The 24,393-nt window shown below is 44.2% G+C and overlaps 1 protein-coding gene across 2 annotated transcripts in view; it reads right to left on the reverse strand.

The window, feature by feature from the left end:
• Positions 1-24,393, reverse strand: part of COL5A3 (collagen type V alpha 3 chain) — a 546,803-nt gene that overhangs the window by 173,383 nt on the left and 349,027 nt on the right. For both annotated transcript variants that reach the window (XM_069231786.1, XM_069231785.1), the window contains 3 exons: positions 21,500-21,544; positions 19,690-19,743; positions 16,346-16,399 (listed from right to left, as the gene is read on the reverse strand). In XM_069231786.1, the coding sequence (XP_069087887.1) occupies positions 16,346-16,399; positions 19,690-19,743; positions 21,500-21,544 (153 nt within the window). The remainder of the gene's footprint in view (positions 1-16,345; positions 16,400-19,689; positions 19,744-21,499; positions 21,545-24,393) is intronic.

Below are 24,393 nucleotides of genomic sequence, written 5' to 3' on the forward strand. Positions count from 1 at the left end.
ACAATTGTATTATGTAAGTTTGTGCCGCTTTTGCGTAAAAAAATGATGCAAATGTGGCACTAAAAAAGTATAAATATGGGCCTTGGTTTCCTGTAGATCCTGAAGGTCAATGTAACTTAGCTTTAGATTTTATTATCATTAATTTTGTTTTTTCTGTGTCGATGGTGAGCTTTATTCCTCTACAAAAGAGCTCAAAGCCTCAACAGCCAATGCATTGATAATTATTTTCGTGCCAGGATAACTGCATCATCTGAGAGCATCAGGAATGATATATGTTCGTTCTCTGGCTTAGGTACATCGAGGCAGAGATCAGCAAGAAACTTCCATATGTCACTGGTGTAGATGTTAAACAGGGCTAGGGCTAAAACACATCACTGTCTAATGTGTGTGTGTACACCAAACATAGTTGTGTATTTCCTTGTGCTTCCATAATTCACTGCTGCTGTGTTAACAGTTCATAGATTGATTAGCAATCTTTGTGTTTTAATAACATATTTTATTGAGTTTATGATACATCAACACAATCAATACAAACATCAAGCCCAAGTCATGTGGGCCACAGATAAAGCATCAAGCAATACAGAAAAATTACACTGAGTCATTCACAGTAACAAAGATGACAGCTGTCACTATCACCACCGAAGGAATAAGCATTACGACAGAGAATAACCATAGTCTCAAAAACGGACATGTAGTTCTCGGTCCAAACACCACAAATTTGGTTGAATTTCTGTGGGACGCCCCTTGCCTTATGTACCAGTTTTTCAAGTGCTGCACAGGAATCCATTCCTCAGATTCACTCATGTATGAATGGGGGCTGCACATCCCTACAATGTCTAGCAAGATCCCTCTTACCCACCATATATGCAGTCGCAAGAAGGAAGCGGACTGCTCTAAAGTCACCAACTCAAGCAATTTTCCTCAGTATAAAAATTTTGGGATCAAGCATTGGACCAAGCAAAGATGCACAAATATTGCTTGTATCCTCAGAGCCATTTTTGCCTTGGCACAGTCATCATTTTCAAGGACCCCTACATCCTCCTCCCACCTGGACCTCAGTGCACCCAGAGTCTCGGGTAAATCAATCAATCAATCAAAAAATTTATAAAGTGCGCTACTCACCCGTGAGGGTCTCAAGGCGCTTGGGGGGGCAGGAGGGTCACTGTTTGAACAACCATGTTTTGAGGTTCTTTCTGAAGAGCAGGAGGTCTTTGATTTTGCGGAGGTTGGTGGGGAGGGAGTTCCAGGCTTTGGGGGCGAGGTAGGAGAAGGACCTGCCTCCTGTGGTGGTGCATTGGATGCGGGGGACTGTGGTTAGGGCGAGGTTGGCTGATCAGAGGTTGCGGGTGGGAGTGTGAAAGTTCACTCTTTCGTTGAGGTATGTCGGGCCGGTGTTGTGGAGGGATTTGTGTGCGTGGATGAGGATCTTGAATGTGATTCTCTGGTTTATGGGGAGCCAGTGAAGGGTTTTAAAGTGTGGTGAGATTCGTTCGTAGCGGGGGAGGCCAAGGACGAGGTGCGCGGCTGTGTTCTGGATTCTCTGGAGTTTGCATGTGAGTTTGAGTGTGGTGCCAGCGTAGAGGGTGTTACCGTAGTCTTGTCTGCTGCTGATGAGTGTATGGGTGACTGTCTTCCAGGTCTCTGGGGGAATCCATTTGAAGGATGTTTTTAGAGTGCGGAGTGTGAGGAAGCAGGAGGAGGTAAGAGCATTGATTTGCTGTGTCATGGAGAGGGAGGAGTCCAGGATGATGCTGAGGTTCCATGCGTGGTTTGCAGGGGTGGGTGCTCGTCCTAGGGCAGTGGACCACCAGGAGTCATCCCATATGGTTTTGTTGGGGCCAAAGATGATGATTTCGATTTTGTTGGAGTTAAGCTTGAGGTGGTTAGTTGTCATCCAGTTGGTGGTGTCGAGGAGAGCTGCGTGTAGGTTGGTTTTGGCGGTGGTGGGGTTGCGGGTGAGGGAGAAGATGAGTTGGGTGTCATCTGCATAGGAGAGGATTGTGATTCCGTGTGATCTGAGGATGTTGGCTAGGGGGATCATGTAAATTTTGAAGAGTGTGGGGCTGAGAGAGGACCATTGGAGGACTCCGCAGATGATCCTGGTGGTAGTGGAGTGGAAAGGTGGGATGCGGACTCTCTGGGTCCGGTTAGTGAGGAAGGAGGTGAGCCAGTCTAAGGCTTTGTGGTGAATTCCTATATTGTGGAGGCATGTGCGGAGTGTGTGGTGGCAGACAGTGTCAAAGGCAGCGGAGAGGTCTAGGAGGATGAGTGCGATGGTCTTGCCTTTGTCGACTTTGGTCCAAATGTTGCCAGTGCATGCGATGAGGGCGGTTTCCGTGCTGTGGTTCTTGCAGAACCCGGATTGTGAGGGGTCAAGAGTGCTGTTTTCTTCGAGGTAGTGGGATAGGCGGGTGTTGACTAGTTTCTCGGCGTCCTTGGCGGGGAAGGGGAGGAGGGAGATGGGGCGATAGTTGGAGAAGATCTCTGGGTCGGCTTTGGTTTTTTTTAGGAGTGTGTTTATGACTAAGGATTTATAAAGCCTAGATATACCACCTCCGCCCAGTGCATCAGTCACTAACTTCCATTCAAGCAGGTTAAATTCGGAGACTGTCTCCTGCCTATCTTTGTAGCATTCTAAGGCATGTCGCAGTTGCAGATAATGGCAGAACTGGGAGGGGTGAAGGCTGAAGTTGTCTGCTAACTCTTGAAAGAACAGCATGTGGCCTTCCCTCCAGACATCTCTCAATCTGGAGATGCTGTTTAAGTCCCACAATCAAAGTCCATCCATCACTGCAAGCGCAGCTAACCATGTCCCATGCCACGGGTAATGGTCCCTGTGTGTACCATAATACTGCATGTGGAAGAGCACATAGTGTCAACAGCTGATATGGAACTGGGTAACTAGCAGAAGAGAGCACGGGTGCCCCGACCGTACAGCAAGGAGAGTAAACCATAGGGCTGAAGAACCATAAAATCCAGCCTATTAGCCAGTTTCACCCATCCGCTTGGAACCATTCATTAATGGTGACCAGCTGCAAGGTCCAATAATATAGACGAACATCTACCCATCCCAGACCAGCTTCAAAAGGGGAGCATTGACAATTCGCAAAAGATACCCTAGGAGTCTTCCCTGCCCAAAGGAAAGTGATGATATGCGACTGCTATTCAGTAAATAACAAGGGTGGTATTGCATAGGGGTGGGGCCGCAACACATAAAGGAAGCGGAGGAGAGCCACCATCTTAAACAGGCCCCATGACCTGTGATCAACAGTGGCAGTTTGACCACTCAGTTATGTCTCTGCATCCAGGCTACCAAGGGTAGAATATTAAGGTCCTAGTACCTAGGCTGGAAGAGGGCAACCAACATACCCAAACACCAGAAACTGTTCCCCACTATCCTTAGTCAAGGATCCATCCATTCACTTGGCACCGTCCCTTGTACGGGTGCACAGGTAGATTTGGTCCAATTGGCCCTGAGGTCCTAGGCCTCTGCATAAATCTTCAGAATTTCCATGAGCCTGGGAGAAAATATGGGGGCTCCTGGATAAAAAAGAGCATGTCGTTCACGTACATCCCCAATCAAAGCCGCAGACTCTGGTGTCGAGCAGAATGAGCTCTGCCAGGGGCTCCATTACTAAAGCAAACAGCAAAGGAGAACAGGGACAACCCTGATGAATAGCCCTCTCGAACGGAAAACATACAGAAAGGGCCCCTATTGACTTGAATTTGAGGCTACAGATCAGTGTATAGAACTGACACCCACCAATGGAACCGGGGACTGAACTCCATCTTGTGAAGGAGTGCAAAGAGATAGGGCCAATGCACTGTATCAAACGCCGGCTCTATATTCACCAGGAGTAGCAGTGCATCACCTCTAAGCTCCTCCAATTGGGCCAGGGCTACATGGACCTTCTGTTAACAGTGGCTGGTGCCCCTATGTAACTTAACACCATTCTGATCTGCATACACTATTAAGCGAACCACAGCTGCTAGGCGGGTAGCCAACACCTTAGTTAGGATCTTCACTTCCGGCCTAATTAGAGATATGAGTTGATAAGACCCACAGGGCAAAATTTACAATGATTTGGTGCAGGGCAGCGCCGTAAGGCTTCTTGCTGTGCTGCCCTGCGTCAAAACAAAAGGACAGGAATGCGCTGTATCTACAAGATACAACGCATTCCTGTCCTTTTCCCCTGTGCTGGCATACAAATTGCTGCCATGCACCAATGCACGCACCATTTCATCAAGGTGCAAGGGTGCCTGCATTGTGGGGATGTTTGCTTTTGTGCAGGAAAGGGCACCTTCCTGCGCAAAAACAATCCCAAAAGGAAAAATTGGGGAAAAATAAAAGATACATCTCCCCATTACCTCACTTCTATGCCTCCCCTGGGGTGGCGTAGGCTTTTGACTCATTACCAGGTTTACAAAACCTTGAAAATCCGGAAATGTGGCAAAATCCATGGATGTTGTGTAGGAACACCCGCGCAACACCCATGGAAATGCCTCCCCGACGCAAAGTAAGGCAACACAGAGTCTGGCTCTGCATTGCCTTACTCCGTATCTACAAAGCCATGTAAAGCCATGCAAAGTGGCTTTGCGTGGCCTTGTAGATATGGGTCAACAGCCTGTACTGCCGATGCTTCAAAAAAGTGACACATCGGCAGTGCAGCTTGCTTGTAAATCTGGGCCACAGTCCTTAGGGGGCTTATCTGGTTTCAAAATCACTGGTATGGTTGCTCACCTCAAGTAGTGTGGGAGTGAAACATTGAGGAGCGGCCCCTCATATAGCGCCAACAGGTGAGGTATTAACAAAGGTGTGATGGATTAGCAACCTGTATAGATTATTAGGTACTGCTGGCAGGAAGCTCCAAAGAACTGATTGATCAACACTGTCAAAAACTGTCTTCAGGTCTATAAAGATGAGAAAAATTGAAGAATTTAGGTAGATCATAGACAGTCTCAAAACCTGGGGTCGTACTTACGAGCCCTTTGCGCTGCCATTGCATCACTTTTTGTGATGCAATGGTGGAGCAAACCTTATCTATGAGGCCACACAAATTCACTTTGGGTGGCTTTCAATGGTCTCATAGACATGTAGTAATGCAAGAGTGTGCAAATTGTTGTGTTGCCTTACTCTGCGCAATGGAGGTATTCCATGGGTGTTGTGGTGGGTGTCCATGTGCAACACCAATGGATTTTGACACATCCCAAAATTTATAAGAACTTGTAAACCTGGGCATGCACAAAAAACCTTAGTCTCCCCAGGGGAGGCGTAATGAGAAGAAATATCTTTATTTCTCCTTGTTTTTCCTCTTCCTATGTGTGCTGCAGAATACGGCACACATAGAAAGAGGAAAAAGCCTCCATAACTGCACAAAAACAATTCTGCCTTCAATGCAGACACCCTTGCACTATGGTGCAAGGAGCTTGCATTGGCGATAGGCTGCCACAACGGCACCAGGGCAGTAGGAAATGCCTGGAATTCACTGCATGTCATAGATACCACACATTCCTGTCCTTTCCCTTTAACGCAGGGCAGCACAGCAAGGTGACTTGCTCACTGCCCTGCGCCAAAAGCCCATAAACATTGCCATTGGTCTATTGTACTCTGAACCTTGCAAAAACTAGCTTGGTGGTGCAATTTAAAGTGGTTGTCATCCATCCATGACTCCAGCCGACACAACAGTAGTTTGCTAAATATTTTGACTACATCGTCCAGTAAACAAATTGGGAGATGGTTAGTAGTGTCATTGCGCCTCCCTTTTTTGTGAATTGGCACTATATTGGAGGACCTCCAGGAGTCAAGAACCACACATTCTGCCAATAATGCATTAAAAGCCACTGGCAAGGGGTCCAGCCACATGTCCAGATTGTTTAAACATAGTGAGGGGGTGTCATCATGTAAACTCTTTCTCAACTTAAACTGCTTTCAGGGTTGTGTAAATGCTGTGTTAGAGTGTAGTGGAATAGCCTTAGGTGGAACCTCATGGTCTATAGTATGTTCCTGTGCCACCATAGCTCCCGAACCAGCCACCATCCTCACTTGGCTTGTTGCACCTGTTCTTTGTTGGACAATGTTACAAGGACTGGTTCTTAGAGATTGTGGGGGCTGTCATCAGATGAGACCGATCCAATCCCGCACCGGGCCCTTGTGGCAACAATAAGTCACCCAGCACACACCTGGAGGCCCCATGTGAGGATGCCTTACTAAGGTGGTTGTGGCATCCCCTTGCCATAAGATCCGAGCTTGGTTTTGATTGAGAGAGAGGCTTTAATCCCTTGCTACAAATATCTGGAGTAGTAGTGCTGAGAGCTTGAGGGACTATCTCTCCATTGGTAAACCTTGGGCTGGTTGCTTGTGCAGTTCTCTGGCATGTGGGAAATCTGTTGATGTGTGTATGTATCTTGCACTGCTTATCACATAGCAACCCAGAGGAAGTAGTAAACAAGTGCTGATGTGATAAATCATTTGCCTGGGATATCTGTGGATTGTTTCATAAGGCTCCTGCGGTGATGGGTTCACCTTCCAAAGGGATGGGTGCAGTAACCAGTGGTGAATGCTGTCCATTGGTGGGTGGCTCTGTGGATTCATAGGCTGTGATAACCTGCCCGTTTGCCCCCTGCACTGCCTTTTTTTTGTTTTTTTGAGTTTGATCAGCTTCAACCTGGGTGGGGCAAGGGATTCCTGCACTGCGTATTGTTTAGTTTGTTGGTCTGGGAGTGTTGCTCTTATTGGCCGCTATCAGGTCCCAATCGTTGGTCTTTATTGCTTGAGTCGTATTCTGATGAAAACTGATCCAGAGACACGGTTTTGGCTGCCTGGCTGGCTATCCTAGGTAACTATTTTGTTAAAGATAGGGGCACATGAGCACACCTCAGTTGACACTGATGCCGGACAATTTATTTTTCATAATTTCTTCAACTGTAGTCCTTCTTCAGTTGATCTGAGCAACAGCATTTAGGAAATCTTGGGATTCTTTTAGTACCTGCATTTGTTCATCTGTTTTTGATGACTGCGATGTCAGTGCAGTGGTAATTGTGTCTAATGTTCTGCATGTAGCTTTCATGAGACTTAGAATAGGTTGAGCAGAGGTTGTCTTGTATACCTTGAGCCACATTTCTTTGTTGTTATCCAAGTCTGAAAGGGAGGAAAACCCTAAAAGATCCCCTGTAGATCTGTCTGTTGTAATTCTTTCAGCTACATCTCTGAGTTGTCATTACATTTCACTTTGATTGGCTCCTCATCATTCTTAGGTAAAGACCAATCAGGTTCTTGGTGAGAAGTGTGAATTGTTGGGAAGGGGATTATGTACTAAAGATGTTGGACATTATGTTTATTTTGTTTCTGATAGACAACTTTTATGCAACCCTGTCCTAATAAATGGCCTTTTACACTTCACTGTAGTGTGATGCATGATTATTTCACAATGGAGGGACATGAGGGAAGTGAAAGATGCAGCCTAGTCTTCCTGCTGGGATCTTCATGGAAAAGAGATGGTCAGACAGGGGTAGGTAGGGACAGGGGAAGGGGCAGGTATTAGAGAGAGCTTATAAGGAGTCAGGGAAGGTGGGGACAACCTCTTCTTGACTCCTCCACACCAGAGGAAAGGGGGTTTAGAGAACTGTGACCAGCCACCTGCCCTACACAATTTAGGTAGACAGTGGTAGGACTGTTTTTGTGCAGCAAATGCCATAACAGGACAGGTTGCAGGGGTCTTGCTGGTAGTTGGAGCAGGAGATGAGTCGGATGTGAGCATATCCACCTCTCTGGGGTGAAGGAAGCACAAATGAAGGAAAACTGTGTGTGGGGTTCTTGGAACTGGATAAGGAGGCTCTGTTGGAGGATGTTTGGTAGGGGAAGTGAGAGAGAGATTGGGAATGGAAAGAGGTCAGTGAGTGAAAGAGTAAAGAATGAAGAAAGGTATGGGATGCTGGGGGTGAAAGTTTGGTGAGAAATGAGAATTGTTGGGAAAGGGAATACGTATCAAAGATGTTGGACATTGTTTTTATGTTGTTTCTGGTTGATAACTGCTATACACCCCTCCCCTAATAAATGGGCTTTTGCACTTCATGGTAGTGTGCACATGATATTTCACGGTGACTGTTGTACCTTTGTTTTTAATGTTAGCATTGGTACTTGCTGTGAAAGTACCCTCCCCGAGTTGGTCAGTTATTGTTATCTCTGCACAGTGACAAATTTTCTGTTTCATTTTGGCAGCCCTTACTTTAGCCCTTGTTTTGCACACTGCAGTACTCCAAGCTGTTTTTTTTAAAACTTTCTCTATTGGTATTTTTATCACGTCTGGCATCAGTCATGATTGAACCTTACAGTAACATAAAACATAAGACGCAGTACATTTCAGCAATTCAATGATGGAACAATTTCAGAGGCGCAGGCATGGACAAGGGCAGTACATACAATCTGGATCACGTATCCTCCGGAGCTGGGCCCCATGCTTGGCAAGGGACATTAATGCCCAGGTGACCCAACAACCACACATGGGGACCACCCAGCATCACCATTTGTCAACAAGCATTTTGATCATAAATAGAAAAGAACACTACAAGGGTGTCCACACATCACTCCCCCTCACTTGAGCCGTCAGGAGAATCATACTCATTCCCCTATGTAAAGTTGTGTAGTTGGGTCCCCCACAATGCCATAACACCACATCCTCCGAGGCCCCCCATCCCTGTGGTCATTAAGCACATGCACTTCTTCCACTACTCCCCATTCAAGGAGATCCCTCTGTCATGATGAACCCGAACACTCCTCCAGCATATGGTCACTCATCTCTTGGCTAGCAGCAATGCCAGTTGGGCCATTTTATGATGTATCTTTAGTCCCCTTGGTCTAGGTACCACTCCCAGAAGGCAAGCCTTTGGGGTCAAGAGTATCGCTATGCCAGTCCTCTCTGTTATCTTCAGAACCCCCGGCATGTCCAGGCTAAATACAAAAAACTGGCACCTAACTGTCCACATTGTGTGCACTTCGCCTCCCTATCAGGGATTATTCGATTAAGGCGCTTGGGGGTCACATATGCGCGGTGCAAGAAGTTAAAATGGAGCAACTTAAATCTGTGATTACGGGACACTTTCTTCACCAGCATACACGCTTATGCCCAATCCGCATGTGCTACAGGCTCCTCTAACTCCCTCGCCCACGCAGCACATGCCACACACTGGGGTAGCACCTGATCACCTCTGACAGCTTTATAGAACAATGAAATGAGGTGCACCCCCTCTCCCCATCGGAGCAAGCCTCCCAGCACTTGGAATGGCTGCGGGGCAGCCGGAAACCCAACCAAGACCTCCCGTGCCACACTTTCCACCTTGGCATACTGCAGAAACTTGCGCAGCCCCACCTCAAAAGTTTCCTGAGCCTCCGGGAACTCGATAAATACCTCCCTGGGGTAAAGATCCCCGCCAGTCTGGCAGCCACCTGCCCTCCAATGGTCCATAGACATATCAGTGTCAATGGACCTGAATGGAGCAAGATCCCAAATGCGAATAGCACCTTACCCAGCACTTTAGCCACAAACGTCTCCCAGATTGCCATGGTCTGCCTCACCAGATAAGGAGTTCCTTCCGTCGACCTCCCTCCTCTCATCAGTAATTGCACCAGGGTGTCACCACCCAACATACTGAGGAACAACCTCTTTTCCTAATTATCTGATACTATCAGCCATCGCGCTGCATGTTGTAAATGGGCTGCATATTAATAATGCTGCCCCTCAGGCAGGGCGAGACCACCATCCTCCATATCCTGTTTAAGAACCGGCAACGCCACCCTACTACAATGTCCGGCCCAGACCAGGGAAATAAGTAAACTGTCTAACTTCCAGAAAAAGGAGGAAGGGATCGGGAACATGGCATTCTAAATCAGAGAAAGGCAATGCAGGAGAAAAACCACCTTTGCCACCGCTACCCTTCCCATCACAGACAGGGGCAGTCTACTCCAAGAGGCCACCGACCCCTTGAGATTGGTCATAACCTCATCCTCGTTGAGGTGTCTATATGTTTTCCTCCGTATGGGCCACCCATATACCCAAGTATCGAAAACCTTCCAATTCCCAGCAGAGGCCAAGTTCAGGCAATCGATCAGCAGGAACCTCCACCAAGCTGCCCACTGGAAACAGAAGTGACTTCCCAAAATTTACTCGGAGACCCGAGACCATGCCAAAGGTCTCAAGGAGCCCCAGCAAGACCGGTACCGCCCAGGCAGGGGTAAGGACATATAGCAACACATCATTTGCATATAAAGAGAGGACATGTGTAGAGTCACCAAGCTTAATACCCCATTGTTCCATCTCCCTATGCAGCAGAATCGCCAGTGGCTCAATAGCAAGGGCGAATAGTAGTGGCGAGAGGGGGAAGCCCTGCCTTGTGCCCCTCCCTACCTCCCACTCCCCCGATATGTCTCTCCCGATTTGAACCTTAACTGAAGGGCTAGTATACAAAAGGTGCACCTAACTACAAAAGACAGGACCAAAACCCATTCCCTGCAGCACAGCCATAAGGCATGGTCACTCCACTGTATCAAATCCCTTTTCCAAGTTGAGTGATACTAATGTCAAGTCGGAGGCACAGTCCATCGTTTCATGCAATACATGAGTGAGTCTGTGGATGTTAAGAGTGGTACTACGAGCAGGCATAAAGCCACATTGATCTTCATGACCAGTGTGTGAACCATCGTCGACAGCCGCGTTGCCAACACTTTGCACAATATTTTTACATCTATGTTGATCATCGCAAGGGGCCTGTACGAAGACGGGTCGGCTGCATCCCTTCCAGGCTTGGGCAACAAACAGAAAACCCCTCCCTCATCGTACGCGGTAGTATCCCGCCTTCCCGGACCTCATAAAAAACCTCCAACAACTTTCCTGTCAGTGTGGCAGAATAAGCTTGATAAAACTCTGCAGGAAATCCATCCCCACGGGGCTCTGGATCTGCTGAGGGCCTGAATAGCCATTCTCAGTTCCTCCACATCTAACTCACTGGACAAGCACAGAGGCCAGCTTGAGCATCCCAACTCCATCCAGGTAACCCCCAATGCCACCCCAGCACTGTCACCCCATGAAGGTGCTCCACGAATACCTCCAGAACATCCCGCCAATTAGTTACAAGTTCCTCATTCAGAGTGCAGATGTGCAGGATAGGGAGCAGTTCCTGTTTCCATCTCAATATCCATGCAAGGAGCTTCCTTGATTTGTCCCCCTCTTTATGGAGTCGCTGACGATACGCCCTTAGCGTGCACCTGTCTAATGAGTCGTATGCCAACTGCACTTCACGCTGCACTTGTAGCATCTCCTGGTGCACCTCCTGCTATGTCTCCCCAGAGCCCTACAGAACTGCCAGCCTGTGTTCCTGTGCCCCCAAGGTTGCCTCTAGCTGGCCCAGCACTCCACATGTCACACCCATACAGGCCCCACGCATGACAGCCTTACGTGCCTCCCAGCCCAATGTCTTGGTGGTCGCAGACTGCCAATTAAACTCCAACTAATCCATCAACACACCCGCAATAGCCTCTCGGCAAGCTGGATCTGCTAAAAGATCCGGAGGCATGCGCCAGCCGCGGACATGCCACCCAAGCGGACCCCATTTCAATGCCAACAACACCTGCACATGATCAGATAGGAACCAACCCAAATATGTCACCTTCATCAAGGACTGCAGATCTATGCCACTCATCAATATACGATCCAGGCGACTATAAGTGTTATGCGTCAATGAATGACATGTAAATTTATGACCCTCTGGATGTAAATCCCACCAGCTATCCCTGAACCCCAAGTCACGCATAACTGCTGCGAGCGAGGTTGACATCAGTGGATTAGTGCCCTGTTGGAGCGGCTATCTATCCATACAGCCATCCAGGATACAATTGTAGTCTCCTGGCAATACTCCTAGTTGGTTACTATGGAAATGATGCACTGAGAGCAGTCGGGGATTCTGACTTTGTGAAAAGGAGAAAACTTGAATGTGAGCATGCTTATAAACCTTGTTTGGGGTTTTTTTCCTAGTAGATTGCAGCTCAGTTCTTGGATATACCAAATATACTGAAGAAAGCAGTAATTGCTGTGGGTTGCTGTAGGTATCTGCTCTCAAACTACTATCAAGCCAGTGAGAGCTTTTAAAGAGGAAATGTCAGAGAGTGCTACTTAGATTTAGAGCTTAAAGTCTTTTGGAAGACATAAGTCATGAATCACAAAGTGCAAGCAAAAGGTTTCTACAGCTCGGCTTTCCCACTTAGTAACAGTGCGACAGTGTGCCAGAGAGACAATAAGAACGACGCAGTGAAGCAAAGGGTGCTGAGTGGCACTAGAGGGATCCTGTAGGCCAAAAGGAAGAAGTTTTTGGCAACCAAGAGAGGCAGAGGTTTTTAGGGCCGTCCCCAGGTGAGCATGCCGCATAGGCCTAATGTCGGCCACTTCTGCCCACCAGGGGTTACCACCTTGTGCCTGTTCACATACACCTCTCTGCATTCATGTTTCTGCTCCATTCAAGCAGCCCTCCTGGCCCTCTAGTGGGCTGATGTATGCCAGCTTCTACCCACTTCTGTTACTGGTGCCACAGGCATACCAACATTTGAGATATAGGTATAGTAGTACGCCAATGATGCAGGATGCTCCTCACTGCGGGAGGTAACTGCTTTACCTCCCATTGGCGTGACTGTTTTGCCTCCTGCAGTACCGCAGCACTAGCGGCACCTGCAGCCACAACTCACAGCTCGAAGCCATGGATTGCCCTCTCCAAGGGCCAGACGTATCAAAAAAGTAGTTTGCAATTTCCTAATAGAGAATCCTTGCGAATCGCTATTAAGAAATTGCAAACTGGGATGTACAACAGTGTGTTTAACACTGTTTGTGATTCCCAAAACAGTTGCAAGAGACCTGCCTCATTAATGTTCACAAGGCAGGTCGCAGTTTGCAACCCATTTGGGAATGGCCACAATCTCAGGGACGATAGCCTGCTGGGGCAGCATACCACCATGTCTGTGATTGCTTTTAAATAAAGCAATCTTTTTTTTTAATGCAGCCCTTTTTCCTTAAAGGAAACGGGATGCTTTTAAAAAATAAAAATGGAAAGTTTTCTTTTAATTTTTTTAGCGTTTAAGAGTAGGCAGTGGCGGGTGGGACCACTGCCTGCTCTTAAAAAACGTTTTGCTACCATTCTCAAAGGATAAGGAGTCCCCTGAGTCCGAATGGGTTACCACTAACTTAAAGTTGATGGTAACTGAGAATGTTGTGCAAACCATTCCTACATGCCAGTGGGATTCGCTATTAAGAAGAAGGGACGTCCTAAACACGCCCCTTCCTAATAACAAATTGCAAAAGCAAAATGCAATTCAGTAAACAAGTTACATAGTCTCATTTTGCTTTGGTACATAGAAAAAAGCCTTTTTCAGGTTGTAAATGGCCCGATGGGCTGTTTGTGACTGGAAAAATGCTTCGTACATCTGGCCCCAAATCCTTTCCGGCATGTCCGGTGTATCGCCATGCAGGCTCTCCACCTCCCCCTGTGTTACTCGTTGCGCCATAGCGCTTTGTAGTCACAACATTCATTCGGACTGAACAGTTGCAAATATCCAATGATTTGGTTCACGTAACTATTTTTGCCACTTTCATTTTTTCCTATGTGCTTTAGACTTGTTTTCTGTTTTTTTTTTTTCTCTCACAGTTAGGTTTGATTGATTCCAGTGCCTAGAAACTGCCTGAGTGAAATGTTGGTTCTAAATACATTCCTCATTGATATATCATCATCATAATCTTCCTAATGTTGCTCACCTAATTTTCAGGGACAGAAGATTAAATGGCGAAACCACACATGCATTAAATTCTTTTGAGGCTGAAAGACAGCATCCGTGAATGGGGTGTCAGACAGAGACCTATGTTTTAAGGTCAGTTTTGCTGTTCATGCTTCAGTTGCAACCACTGGCAATTCAGACCTGCTCATAATGTTGTGCTATGATAACATACGTTATTACTAATTTATCACATATACACTAGGGTTTTATGACTCTTAGGCCCATATTTATACTTTTTTAGTGCCGCATTTGCATAGTTTTTTACTCAAAATCGGCCCAAACTTACAAAATAAAATTGTATTTTGTAAGTTTGCGCTTCTTTTGCGTCAAAAAATGTCGCAAATGCGGCACTAAAAAAGTATAAATATGGGCCTTAATACACAGGAAGCTATACACCTCAGCAAATCCCCCCTCCCATGGCTGTAACACCAGCAACTTTTTTAAAATACCAAATTTCTTTGACGGTATTTTATGCCTGAGCGACCATGCCTGATGATGTTAATCATAGCTTTACCAAACAGGACTTCGGAAGGGAAGCAGTGTTTGCTTCAGTTGGGCATTCTCCTTTGGTACAGGATGGACTAGAAAGCACATCATTTTATGCCCATGACACATGGTTATCCCCAGACGTACGACACCAGGACATGCCAATTAAAATAGTGGTGAGCCAGCCCTATTGGTCAGGAGTATATCTTGTGTCTGTGCTTTCGATAGGAGGTAAGATTACAGCAAGTCATGATAATAAAGCCAGTCTCAATTTGGGGATCCTTATTTTCAGTAGTGAAAAGCTTTTTATAGCCTTGTAGCCTGATGCCGAGAAGGTACCACTGACAGAATGTTGGTAACAAAACTTTTGTGTGGACAGAAAATAGCGTCAAAAAAAATGAGGACCTAAATATTGAGAAGAAATTGCAAATAGGTAAGTATAGATTAACTATTCTTAACCCCACATCCCTGTACCTGAAGATATATATATTGTCAAGGTACACAGATTTGGGGTTATTCTATAGTAAAAGTTTGTTTAATTAGAGAAACTTACCTTCATTATATTTTTGCCCTCTATATTCTATCCAAGCAATATTTTTTCACACTATTTCGTCTAAACACCGCTGAGAAGGGCCGTACTGGTTCTTAAAGGCTCTGAATCAACAGTAAATGCTTAAGGCTTAGGTGAGAGTCTATAAAAAGAGTGTAAGCATTTAACAATTTGTGACCTTAGTCATAAGGGCTACAAGACTATTAAAAAGTCACTCTCTAAGGGCAGAATGCTCTAAATTCAAGAGGGAAGAGCAGAAAGAATGCTGGAACTGCAAGAGCATAGCAGCCATTATTGGGCATGAGCTACTTTTGTCTTCAGTGTAGCTCTCAACATTTCAATGTTCTAATAATGAATTGAGATTTGAAAACAGTGAAATGCAAATTTTCAAAAGTAACAATGCTAAAGGGAAATCCCCTTTCACAACCTGATAAAAAAGAAATCGCTATTCTTCATTAAAAGTACAATGTTATTTACAAATGTATTTATCATTCAGGTGTCACAGACACAGGGTACAAATATTTTGGAGAAACTGCAGGTTTATAAACTAAACTTGACAATAAAAAACAGAATATTTAATCAATGTGTCATTTTTGTGAAATAAGGTTAGGCTAGGGAACTTTTGATGTACATTAATAAAGTTGTAATTTTCAATACCATTTGCTACAACAGGCAGGACAGCTTCAGAATGCACTAGTCACCAACTGCTGTATGGGTTAAAGGTTTTCCTATTTCCAGCAGGCGGCCAAAAAGATCTGAAAGCAAGAGGAGGGATGCCCATAAGAAGAGACTCGTGTTAGAAGTAGGCCTGGGTGGAGTTTTTTTGATGACCAAAAAACTCTGCCGTGCTACGCAGAGTTCCATGAGCAGTGGGGTGCTTTAGGTGATGCCATTCACGCTGATTTTAGTGCTGGGTGTTTGTCCCATGCTGTAAAATCAGCACAAACACCATGTGCAGAGCAAGAGAGTGCTACTTCTTTTCTGCCGCTCGAGTAGATTTTCTACTCGAGTGGCAGCTTCAACATCAACAGAATGCTTCCCAATGCAAGCGATCATATGCGACCTCAAGCAAAAATTGAGAAATCCCACCGGGAGGTGGTTTGGAGTAAGATTTGACTCGCTTAACATTGGTGAGCTGGAACGGGGAAAAACTCCACTATGCAGAGTTTTTCTCAACTTCACGCTCTAAGCGGAGCATGGAGTGGGAAAAACACGAGCGGAGCGGAGTTCACCACCCACCAGTAGTTAGGAGCAATTGACCAGTTCTTGCTTTCAGCAAAAGCTATTGTAAGCAATGAAAATTCTTATCAGAAGCTGACACTAAGGATGTGAAGGAAAGGTTGGTAGCAAAGTAGAATTTGTGGAGGTAATGTGGGAGTGATAAATGATCATCAGGCTGGGTCCTCTGATATTTATTACTAGTCAAATGTATCTGCTTTTTAAAAAAGGTGCATTCATTCAGCATGAATTAAAGTTACATTAATGCAAGAAAAGCTACTTACCGGTTCTCCTCTCTGTCCTGGGTGTCCAGGTAAGCCATCCTTACCAGGAGGTCCCTGAAGTAAATATAAATTCAGAAATTAATATAGAAAACTATGCTGGCAAGACGTCTCCTGCTTTGCTGCCTCGAAGACACCATACTCTAATTTATACAGGTATTGCCATGAATGAACGAATTACATCCTGTCAGAGACATCACTGGCAGCAGCACCAGGTCTTGTCTTCCTGTGACATTTTTGGGTGCAACATAACATAAGATAAAACATGTTTCTTTCTAGTGCACAATATAGCGCGTTATCTCTCACTATAAAACTGTAAAGTGTTTTTAAGTATACATAGCCATTCAATGTTTCAAATACTGCTGTTTGTGATGTTGTCTTCTCTTAAGGGAATGTTGCTTTTGCCTGACACATCCATCATCTAAAGATTAAACAAACATTTGATAAAGAACTTTGCATTATAATTTAAAACCCTGAGTGGCACGAAGTTAAATTACATATGGCAGCTATTTGCAATCTAATAGTACGGTCTTTTGCAAGTTAAGGACAAATTGAGGATGTGGTCTGGAGCCTAAATAAAATAAACGAAATGCGTTGGTCCATCCTATTGGTTTCACTGCATACATCTCCTTGCTTTGCACCGGGCACTAAAAAAAAAGCTTCACAAAACTATTGCAGAACCCTTTTGTACCAGCGGATGTCAGTGTTTCCTTACTTTCTACTAAGTGGAAAATAGTTCCAATGGTATGGAGAGTTAGCAAGCACAGGGGAAATAAAACGAGGACTGCAAAGTGCAGTAGCTCCCAGGAGCCTTTTAATGAATGATTAACCCAGAATTCAGCACAAGCACCTTCTGTGCGCGCGCGCCTCGGAGCATTTCTTTTATCTCTATCTAGCAATGATCAGACAGGCTTCTCTTAGGATGAGTGTCTCACCGTACTTCAGTTAATGGATCACAGTCTTCGTTAATGAGGTAGCGTAATTGCTAAATTCTACTCTCCTCCTATCTCGCTATAGCATGTGTTTGATGTGGCTTTGAATTTTTGCTCAAACCACAAACTGCTTAAGAACTCTCACGTCTGATGTCAGCAGCTCACGCAACCCTATAGTTTTTCTTTGCATTCTGTTGTAACAAGTCGTCCTGCATTTACAATAATGTAGGGGAAATATACGAAAGAAACCAGGCTGGATGAAATAAACAAACCCTGGTACAAGAGAGCGTCATATAAATTAAATTATTTTTATGCAACATTTATTTTTTCTAAACTTTTCAACGGGGAACTTTTGAAATTTCCACAAGTTCAAAATTCAAATCATAAGGGCCAGATTTATGGGAAAGTGAGGCAGCGGGGTGCTGTGGCAACATTGGCAGCACCGTGCTGTGTCACTTCAGAAACGCAGGGATGTGCCGTATTTAAATGAATATGGCACACCCCTATTTTGTCGTGCGCTGGCACTAAATTCAGCTGCCAGTGCCATCCAGGCATCCTTGCACCATCGTGCAAGGAGGTCTGCGTTGAGGGGTGTGTGTTTGTTTATGTGCGGGAAGGTGTCCCTTCCTGCACATAAACAATCACTAATGGTGCTTTGGCACTTATCTGTGTGCTGCACAATGCAGCACACAGAGAAGTGCCAAAGTGTCATTTTCAAATGATTGTTTATGTGCAGGAAGGGACACCTCCCGCACATAAACAATCATTTCTGGGATTTTGCTCTTTCTATGTGTGCTGCTGAATGCATTACGCATAGAAAAAGCAAAAAAACGAGGAGGTATAACAGTATTCCTTCTCGTTAAACCTAGATTTTGGCGCTGCCTCAGGTTTACGAAATTTCATAAATCTGAGGTACCGTCAACATGCAATAAGTGTTGCTGTGGCACGCCCACAGCAACACCCACTGTACGCCTCTTCCACGCACAGTGCTGCGTGGGAAGGGGCCATATTTACAAGGTGACATTATGACACAAAAAGTGGCTTAACGCCACCTTGTAAATACGGAGCAGTGCTTAGAGCCACAGGAGTGTCACGAAAAGTGACGCTTCTGTGTCTGTAGGGGCCTATAAATACGCCCCTAAATATTTAGCTTTTCTACTTTTTAAACGTGCAGGAATTGCTGGGGGCCAAATTGACTTTGCTGCTCCCTGAATTCCTGATGTTTTAAGTGCGGAGGTGTGTGGGAAAGGAATCTATCTATGCATTTTCCAACCCAGCACACAAAAAACATAGTCTAACTTAATGTATAAAATTTTTTTTTAAAAATCTGCGAAAAAGTAGGCCTTTTCTTTAAAAAAAATGATTTTTGCTTGCAATTTTTTCAGAAACTTGAAAAGAAGGTAATTTTCTCATTTTGCTTAAGTTTCAAAAAAGTGTCACCTTCACAAAACTTTGCCAGCGAAATTATAATTTTCGGATCCAAAAAGGCTCTAGATGTATATGCCCCGTGTATTTCCTTTGCAAATAATTTTAAAAAATCAACCTTGCCACGTTTTTTTTTTCAAAAACTGCAACGCTTTTTTCACTATCCAACTGTTCCAACTCGAAATGTAGTCTGACAGAGCAAAATGTGATGTCGGCAGTTATATTAACTGTCCACCCTAGAGGCCCGAGTCATGTGGATATCTTGGTTACACAGTCGCCAGACTGACAAGAGCTGTTATTGTAGTGCCTCGATGCTGGGGTGACAATATATTTTTAACCTTTCGGTTTTTAATGTTAGTATTGCTGTTGTTAGCTAATGTAAAGAAAATGACCACTGTCTGGGCATCTCTGTGTTGACAAGTGCATGGACTGGACAGACATTTTAGAAATTTGTGGCTAAGAACAGCAGTACGTTGCACAACTCAACTACCCTGTCCCCAAATCCCCACCTCTTTTCACCCAACCTTTTGTGGGGAAGGAGGTGCGATGAGGTGCTAAACTCAAAGGCCATCTGTTGCTTGGGGGCTGAGGTGGGATGCCTCATTTAACAAAGATAACTTTGCTAAACCCTCAGTGCAAATTCTATCCTTTCCTACTGAAACATATAAATGCAAATACAATAATACTGTGAATCAATAAAACATGTTACTATATAAAACTTTCTGATATATATATATATATATATATATATATATATATAATAATGGAATAATGGAAAATACTCACTATCTCATTCAGGAATGGGAACTCAAAATGAGCTTCCTCTAAAGGAATGCTCCAAGATGGGGAGTATGGGAGTTATGTGTCTCAAATGTTTAGCTGCAAGAAGCCCCTTTGCAAGTGATTGTGCATGCGCCTTACATAGTAACCCATGAAAAAAATATCTCAACATTTCACTTCGTATCACCCTCGGTCGCACAATTTACTCACAGGAGGTCCCTTGGTTCCAGGAAATCCATTTGGCCCTTGGGGTCCTTGAGGGCCCTAAATCATTTTGAAAATAAGAAATAAAAACATTTAGATGCAGTGTTAAAAATGCAACTATCGACATTCTAAACAGCTTGGTTTCTTCCTCTTTCAGGGATCTGCTTCTTACAGAGCACAGGAACTTTGGAACTGATTTAGATTTTGACGGACAGTTTACTCTGCCACAAAGGTGATGGATATCCCGTCCACCCAAATATAAATCCATTAGGTAATATTGGGATTTATATTTCTGCAGACGAGTTATCCGTCACTGTTGTGATGGAGTAGCTCATCTACCCAACTCTAAATCATGCCCTATGTCTGTTTTCGATGTCCTGCATCAATCAATCTATCCATTTTTGTGCATTTGCCCACTTATAGATAATGTAACTTTCAAGAGTGAATTGCAGTTAAAACTTTACATCATGGTCACATTCTGAATCTCATCTATTAACAGAACCAGTATGGAGTGACTTGATCAATGCAAAGCTTACCATGTTTGGAAATGTCTACACTCTTAGTTGGTGTTGGCATAATATTGACCCTCATCAGGGAAGCTGGGACATTTTAGCAATGTTAGAAGGTGACTGAAGCTTCCCAACTTCACCAGAGATGAAACGTACATTTAGCAAGTGGAAGAATTCCAGGAGCCAAATGTTCTGCCCGGAAGGGTGGGTCTTTCAGCCGCTGGAAACTGCGGCACTGACTACCTATCATCAGCGTTTTACCTGCCACGTCTCAGGGCTGTCCACAGTCCTTACAAACTTAGGAAGCAGGCATTGGTGATTCTGCATGTCCGTAAGCCCATGTGGGGTGGGTCTTTCCGCAGTGGTGAAATGTATTGTCTGGATTTCTGATTGGCAGTGACCCATTCACAGCCCTGAGAGACACTATTGCAATGCCACTTTTTCTCTTACTTCATTTAACCGTTTCCAGATTTGCACATCATAAATCACAAAAGACAAATAAATTGTGAGACATTTGTTGAATGCCCTATCTCTCAATATACAAATGCTAAATAAATGCAGATAAAGAATGTCCTGGTTCCTTGCAACAGTTGTTAGCGGGATGTGCATTTTTCATGTTTCCTGAAGGTGTTTGCGAAAAGTCAAAAGAGCCCCTGTACTTTAGTTCTAAACATGAACACTGTGTTAGAGCGCTTTCGCTTATCTCTGGATAAAATAATGTGGGGAAGGGAGTAGTAACAGACAACAATGATTTTGCGGTTATTGGCAGTTGGAAAATTGTTTGGACTCAGGAAGCAAAGTTAACTTTGCCCAAAATCGGAATTGGGCTACTGGGGACTTGATCTGGCTTGGGCAGGCAGAAAGATGCGGATGTGAACACGCTTATTACCAATCAGACTACTTCCACAACATTTTGAGATTCTATAATGTTGTGTATAGATCTAAGGCTCTACTCACCCCATTAAACCGTTGAATCTTTGTTTTACTGGCTCCTTAAGGAGTTCATTTTCTTGATTTGCTCATACCTTAGACCCCTTATGTTGGAGGGTGGCCCTGTCTAATGAAATGTTATACAGCCTCTGCACAAGTGTGAGCTGGTTCGATCACACGAACTAAAGATGAACGAAAGCTAGTGATTGTGCAGGGGAGAGAGCCTTGAGTAGTACACATTACCAAGGTGGTAGCACAGTCCATTGCCTATTACACACCAAGTTGTCTTTTCATTGTTGTGAATATATAACCATTGTACAGGGATAACACGATTACTGTTAGGCTGAGAATGAGACATATGGTTCCAGAGCACTTACCTTTTCCCCTCCACCACCAGACACCCCATCATGGCCTGAATCTCCCTACAAAACAAACAAGAGGTTCTGAGATAAAGAAAAACAAGTACTTGGGGTGGACAAGATGGAAGATTAATATCATCACTTAATCACATCTACCATCATTAGAGCATTAGAGGTGTCCCTAGTATCAGTGAGAAAACAATTTTTGCCAAAAAGTGAAATTGGTGAAATCTTCTTTTTAAAGAATACATACACAGCACAATTTAGTTTGAACAATTGTCAAATCCCGCTTTTCACGTTGACTTTGAAAAATGGGTGAATGTCTGACCCAAACAAAACATTGCCTGCTTTTGGGCATCCCACCACTTCCTGGACTGCGTAACGCAGTCCTGTAACAGTATGTATGGCTCCCAGGAGCTATTCAGAGTGGATCTTATGCTAGAAAATATTCTGGTTGGCTGAAAGAGTCGTAAATCAAATTATTGTTGTTTCAACAATCCGATTGCCAACCCTTTTAACCAGTGAGGTTGTGGTCATGTGCTATGGGTAGCCAATAAGAGCAGCCCTTTCATGACTTTCACTTGACTTAAATCCAGATCATTGGTATCAGAGCTTTTTGTCCACTATTCTGATATTCACTTACAATTCGCCATTTTTATCTCATGGTAGTCGAAGCAGATCCTCTGGAAAAAGAAGATTCATTCTGGAACACTTTCACTTGCTGTGGAGTGAAAAATAATTGACCCCAGGTCTAGTTTGCAGAAAGGCGTGATACCAAGCCAAACATGGCTTCTTGTTCACATCACAGTGCTTGGTGGCACTAATGGGAAAAGTATAAGTATACAATACCACTGGTGTGAACAAAAAAAGTAAAGACTGTCTCAACAACTTGAGAATGCTGTGCCATTTATTTGATGGGCGCAGAATGGTACCTGGGTAAAAGCATCCAATGTATAAATTCTGGCAGCATGAGTGATTTATAAAGAGAAGATAAAAGTTAAGAGTTCATAGGAGAGGCTAGAAAAACTAGACATGTTTAAGTTGTCCAATGTGGCAGTGAAAGGGATACCAAGTGTCCAATAAATGCCTGCATTTGAAGAAATATTTACAGTAAATAAGTGCTCTTCTAAAGCTAGAGTTTGAAATAAAGGACAGTAAGAAGGAGACTCATAAAAACCAATAGGAAATACTCCCTTGTTACAGGAAAAAATAGGGATAACATGGAAGAACATTCCAGCAGAAATGGTAACACTAACATTTCATGACTTCATAAAAGTCTAGAATGGATGGAAGGTAGCTCCCCAGCCAAAGAGCCTTACAAAGCATCGACATTCATTCATAAGTCGGGGACAATCATGAATTGCCTTGCACAAGAAAATAGCACTGATAAAAATCCACGGTGCAATTGGTGGTGGTGTGTCCTCCGTATGAGAGGGTCGGGTAGACTACACAGGTCGATCCTACCCCTTTTAAAAATGTTGTGTTTCCATGTTAAGACTTTATTATTTTGTGCAATGGACAAACTTCCTTCCATGTGCAATCACGGGCATGGTTACCAAACAAAGGTCCAGATTTACAAGGCCCTACGACCTCCTTGCATCACATTAGTGCCATTTTTTTTACACTAATTTGGCTCAGCAAGGACACACCCATTGAAATCAATGGGCCTCCTTGCACTTTACAGCACTAGCATCAACATTTGTGATGATAGTGCAGCAAAGCGTCAAAATAGCATCAACATTTTTGACGCTATTTGCCTAACATGCGCCATGGTGCACGGTATTATAAATACAGCATACTTATGGTATCGTTAGGTGGCGGTGGGGGACGCAAGAAATCTGGCACATCATCACTGATGCACCTGATTCTTGTAAATCTTGGCCAATATTTAGTAACCATGTACACCATTAAATATAGTTATATAAATGTTTTTAAAAAAATTAAAATACACAAAACATTTAAAACATGAATATCATATTGTAGGAGGCTGGACTGGCTTGTAGTGAGTACCAAGGGGTACTTGCACCTTGCACCAGGCCCAGTTATCCCTTATTAGTGTATAGGGTGTCTAGCAGCTTAGGCTGATAGATAATGGTAGCTTAGCAGAGCAGCTTAGGCTGAACTAGGAGACGTGTGAAGCTACTACAGTACCACTTAGTGTCATATGCACAATATCATAAGAAAACACAATACACAGTTATACTAAAAATAAAGGTACTTTATTTTTATGACAATATGCCAAAGTATCTTAGAGTGTACCCTCAGTGAGAGGATAGGAAATATACACAAGATATATACTGTATACACAATAGCAAAAATATGCAGTATAGTCTTAGAAAACAGTGCAAACAATGTATAGTTACAATAGGATGCAATGGGGAAACATAGGGATAGGGGCAACACAAACCATATACTCCAAAAGTGGAATGCGAACCACGAATGGACCCCAAACCTATGTGACCTTGTAGAGGGTCGCTGGGACTATTAGAAAATAGTGAGAGTTAGAAAAATAACCCTCCCCAAGACCCTGAAAAGTGAGTGCAAAGTGCACTAAAGTTCCCCTAAGGACAAAGAAGTTGTGTTAGAGCAATAATGCAGGAAAGACACAAACCAACAATGTAACAACTGTGGATTTCCAATCTAGGGTACCTGTGGAACAAGGGGACCAAGTCCAAAAGTCACAAGCAAGTCGGAGATGGGCAGATGCCCAGGAAATGCCAGCTGCGGGTGCAAAGAAGCTTCTACTGGACAGAAGAAGCTGAGGTTTCTGCAGGAACGAAAAGGGCTAGAGACTTCCCCTTTGGTGGACAGATCCCTCTCGCCGTGGAGAGTTGTGCAGAAGTGTTTTCCCGCCGAAAGAACGCCAACAAGCCTTGCTAGCTACAAATTTTAGGGTTAGCATTTTTGGATGC

Source organism: Pleurodeles waltl, chromosome 4_2 (genome assembly GCF_031143425.1).
Source record: "Pleurodeles waltl isolate 20211129_DDA chromosome 4_2, aPleWal1.hap1.20221129, whole genome shotgun sequence".
Classification (NCBI taxonomy): Eukaryota; Metazoa; Chordata; class Amphibia; order Caudata; family Salamandridae; genus Pleurodeles; species Pleurodeles waltl.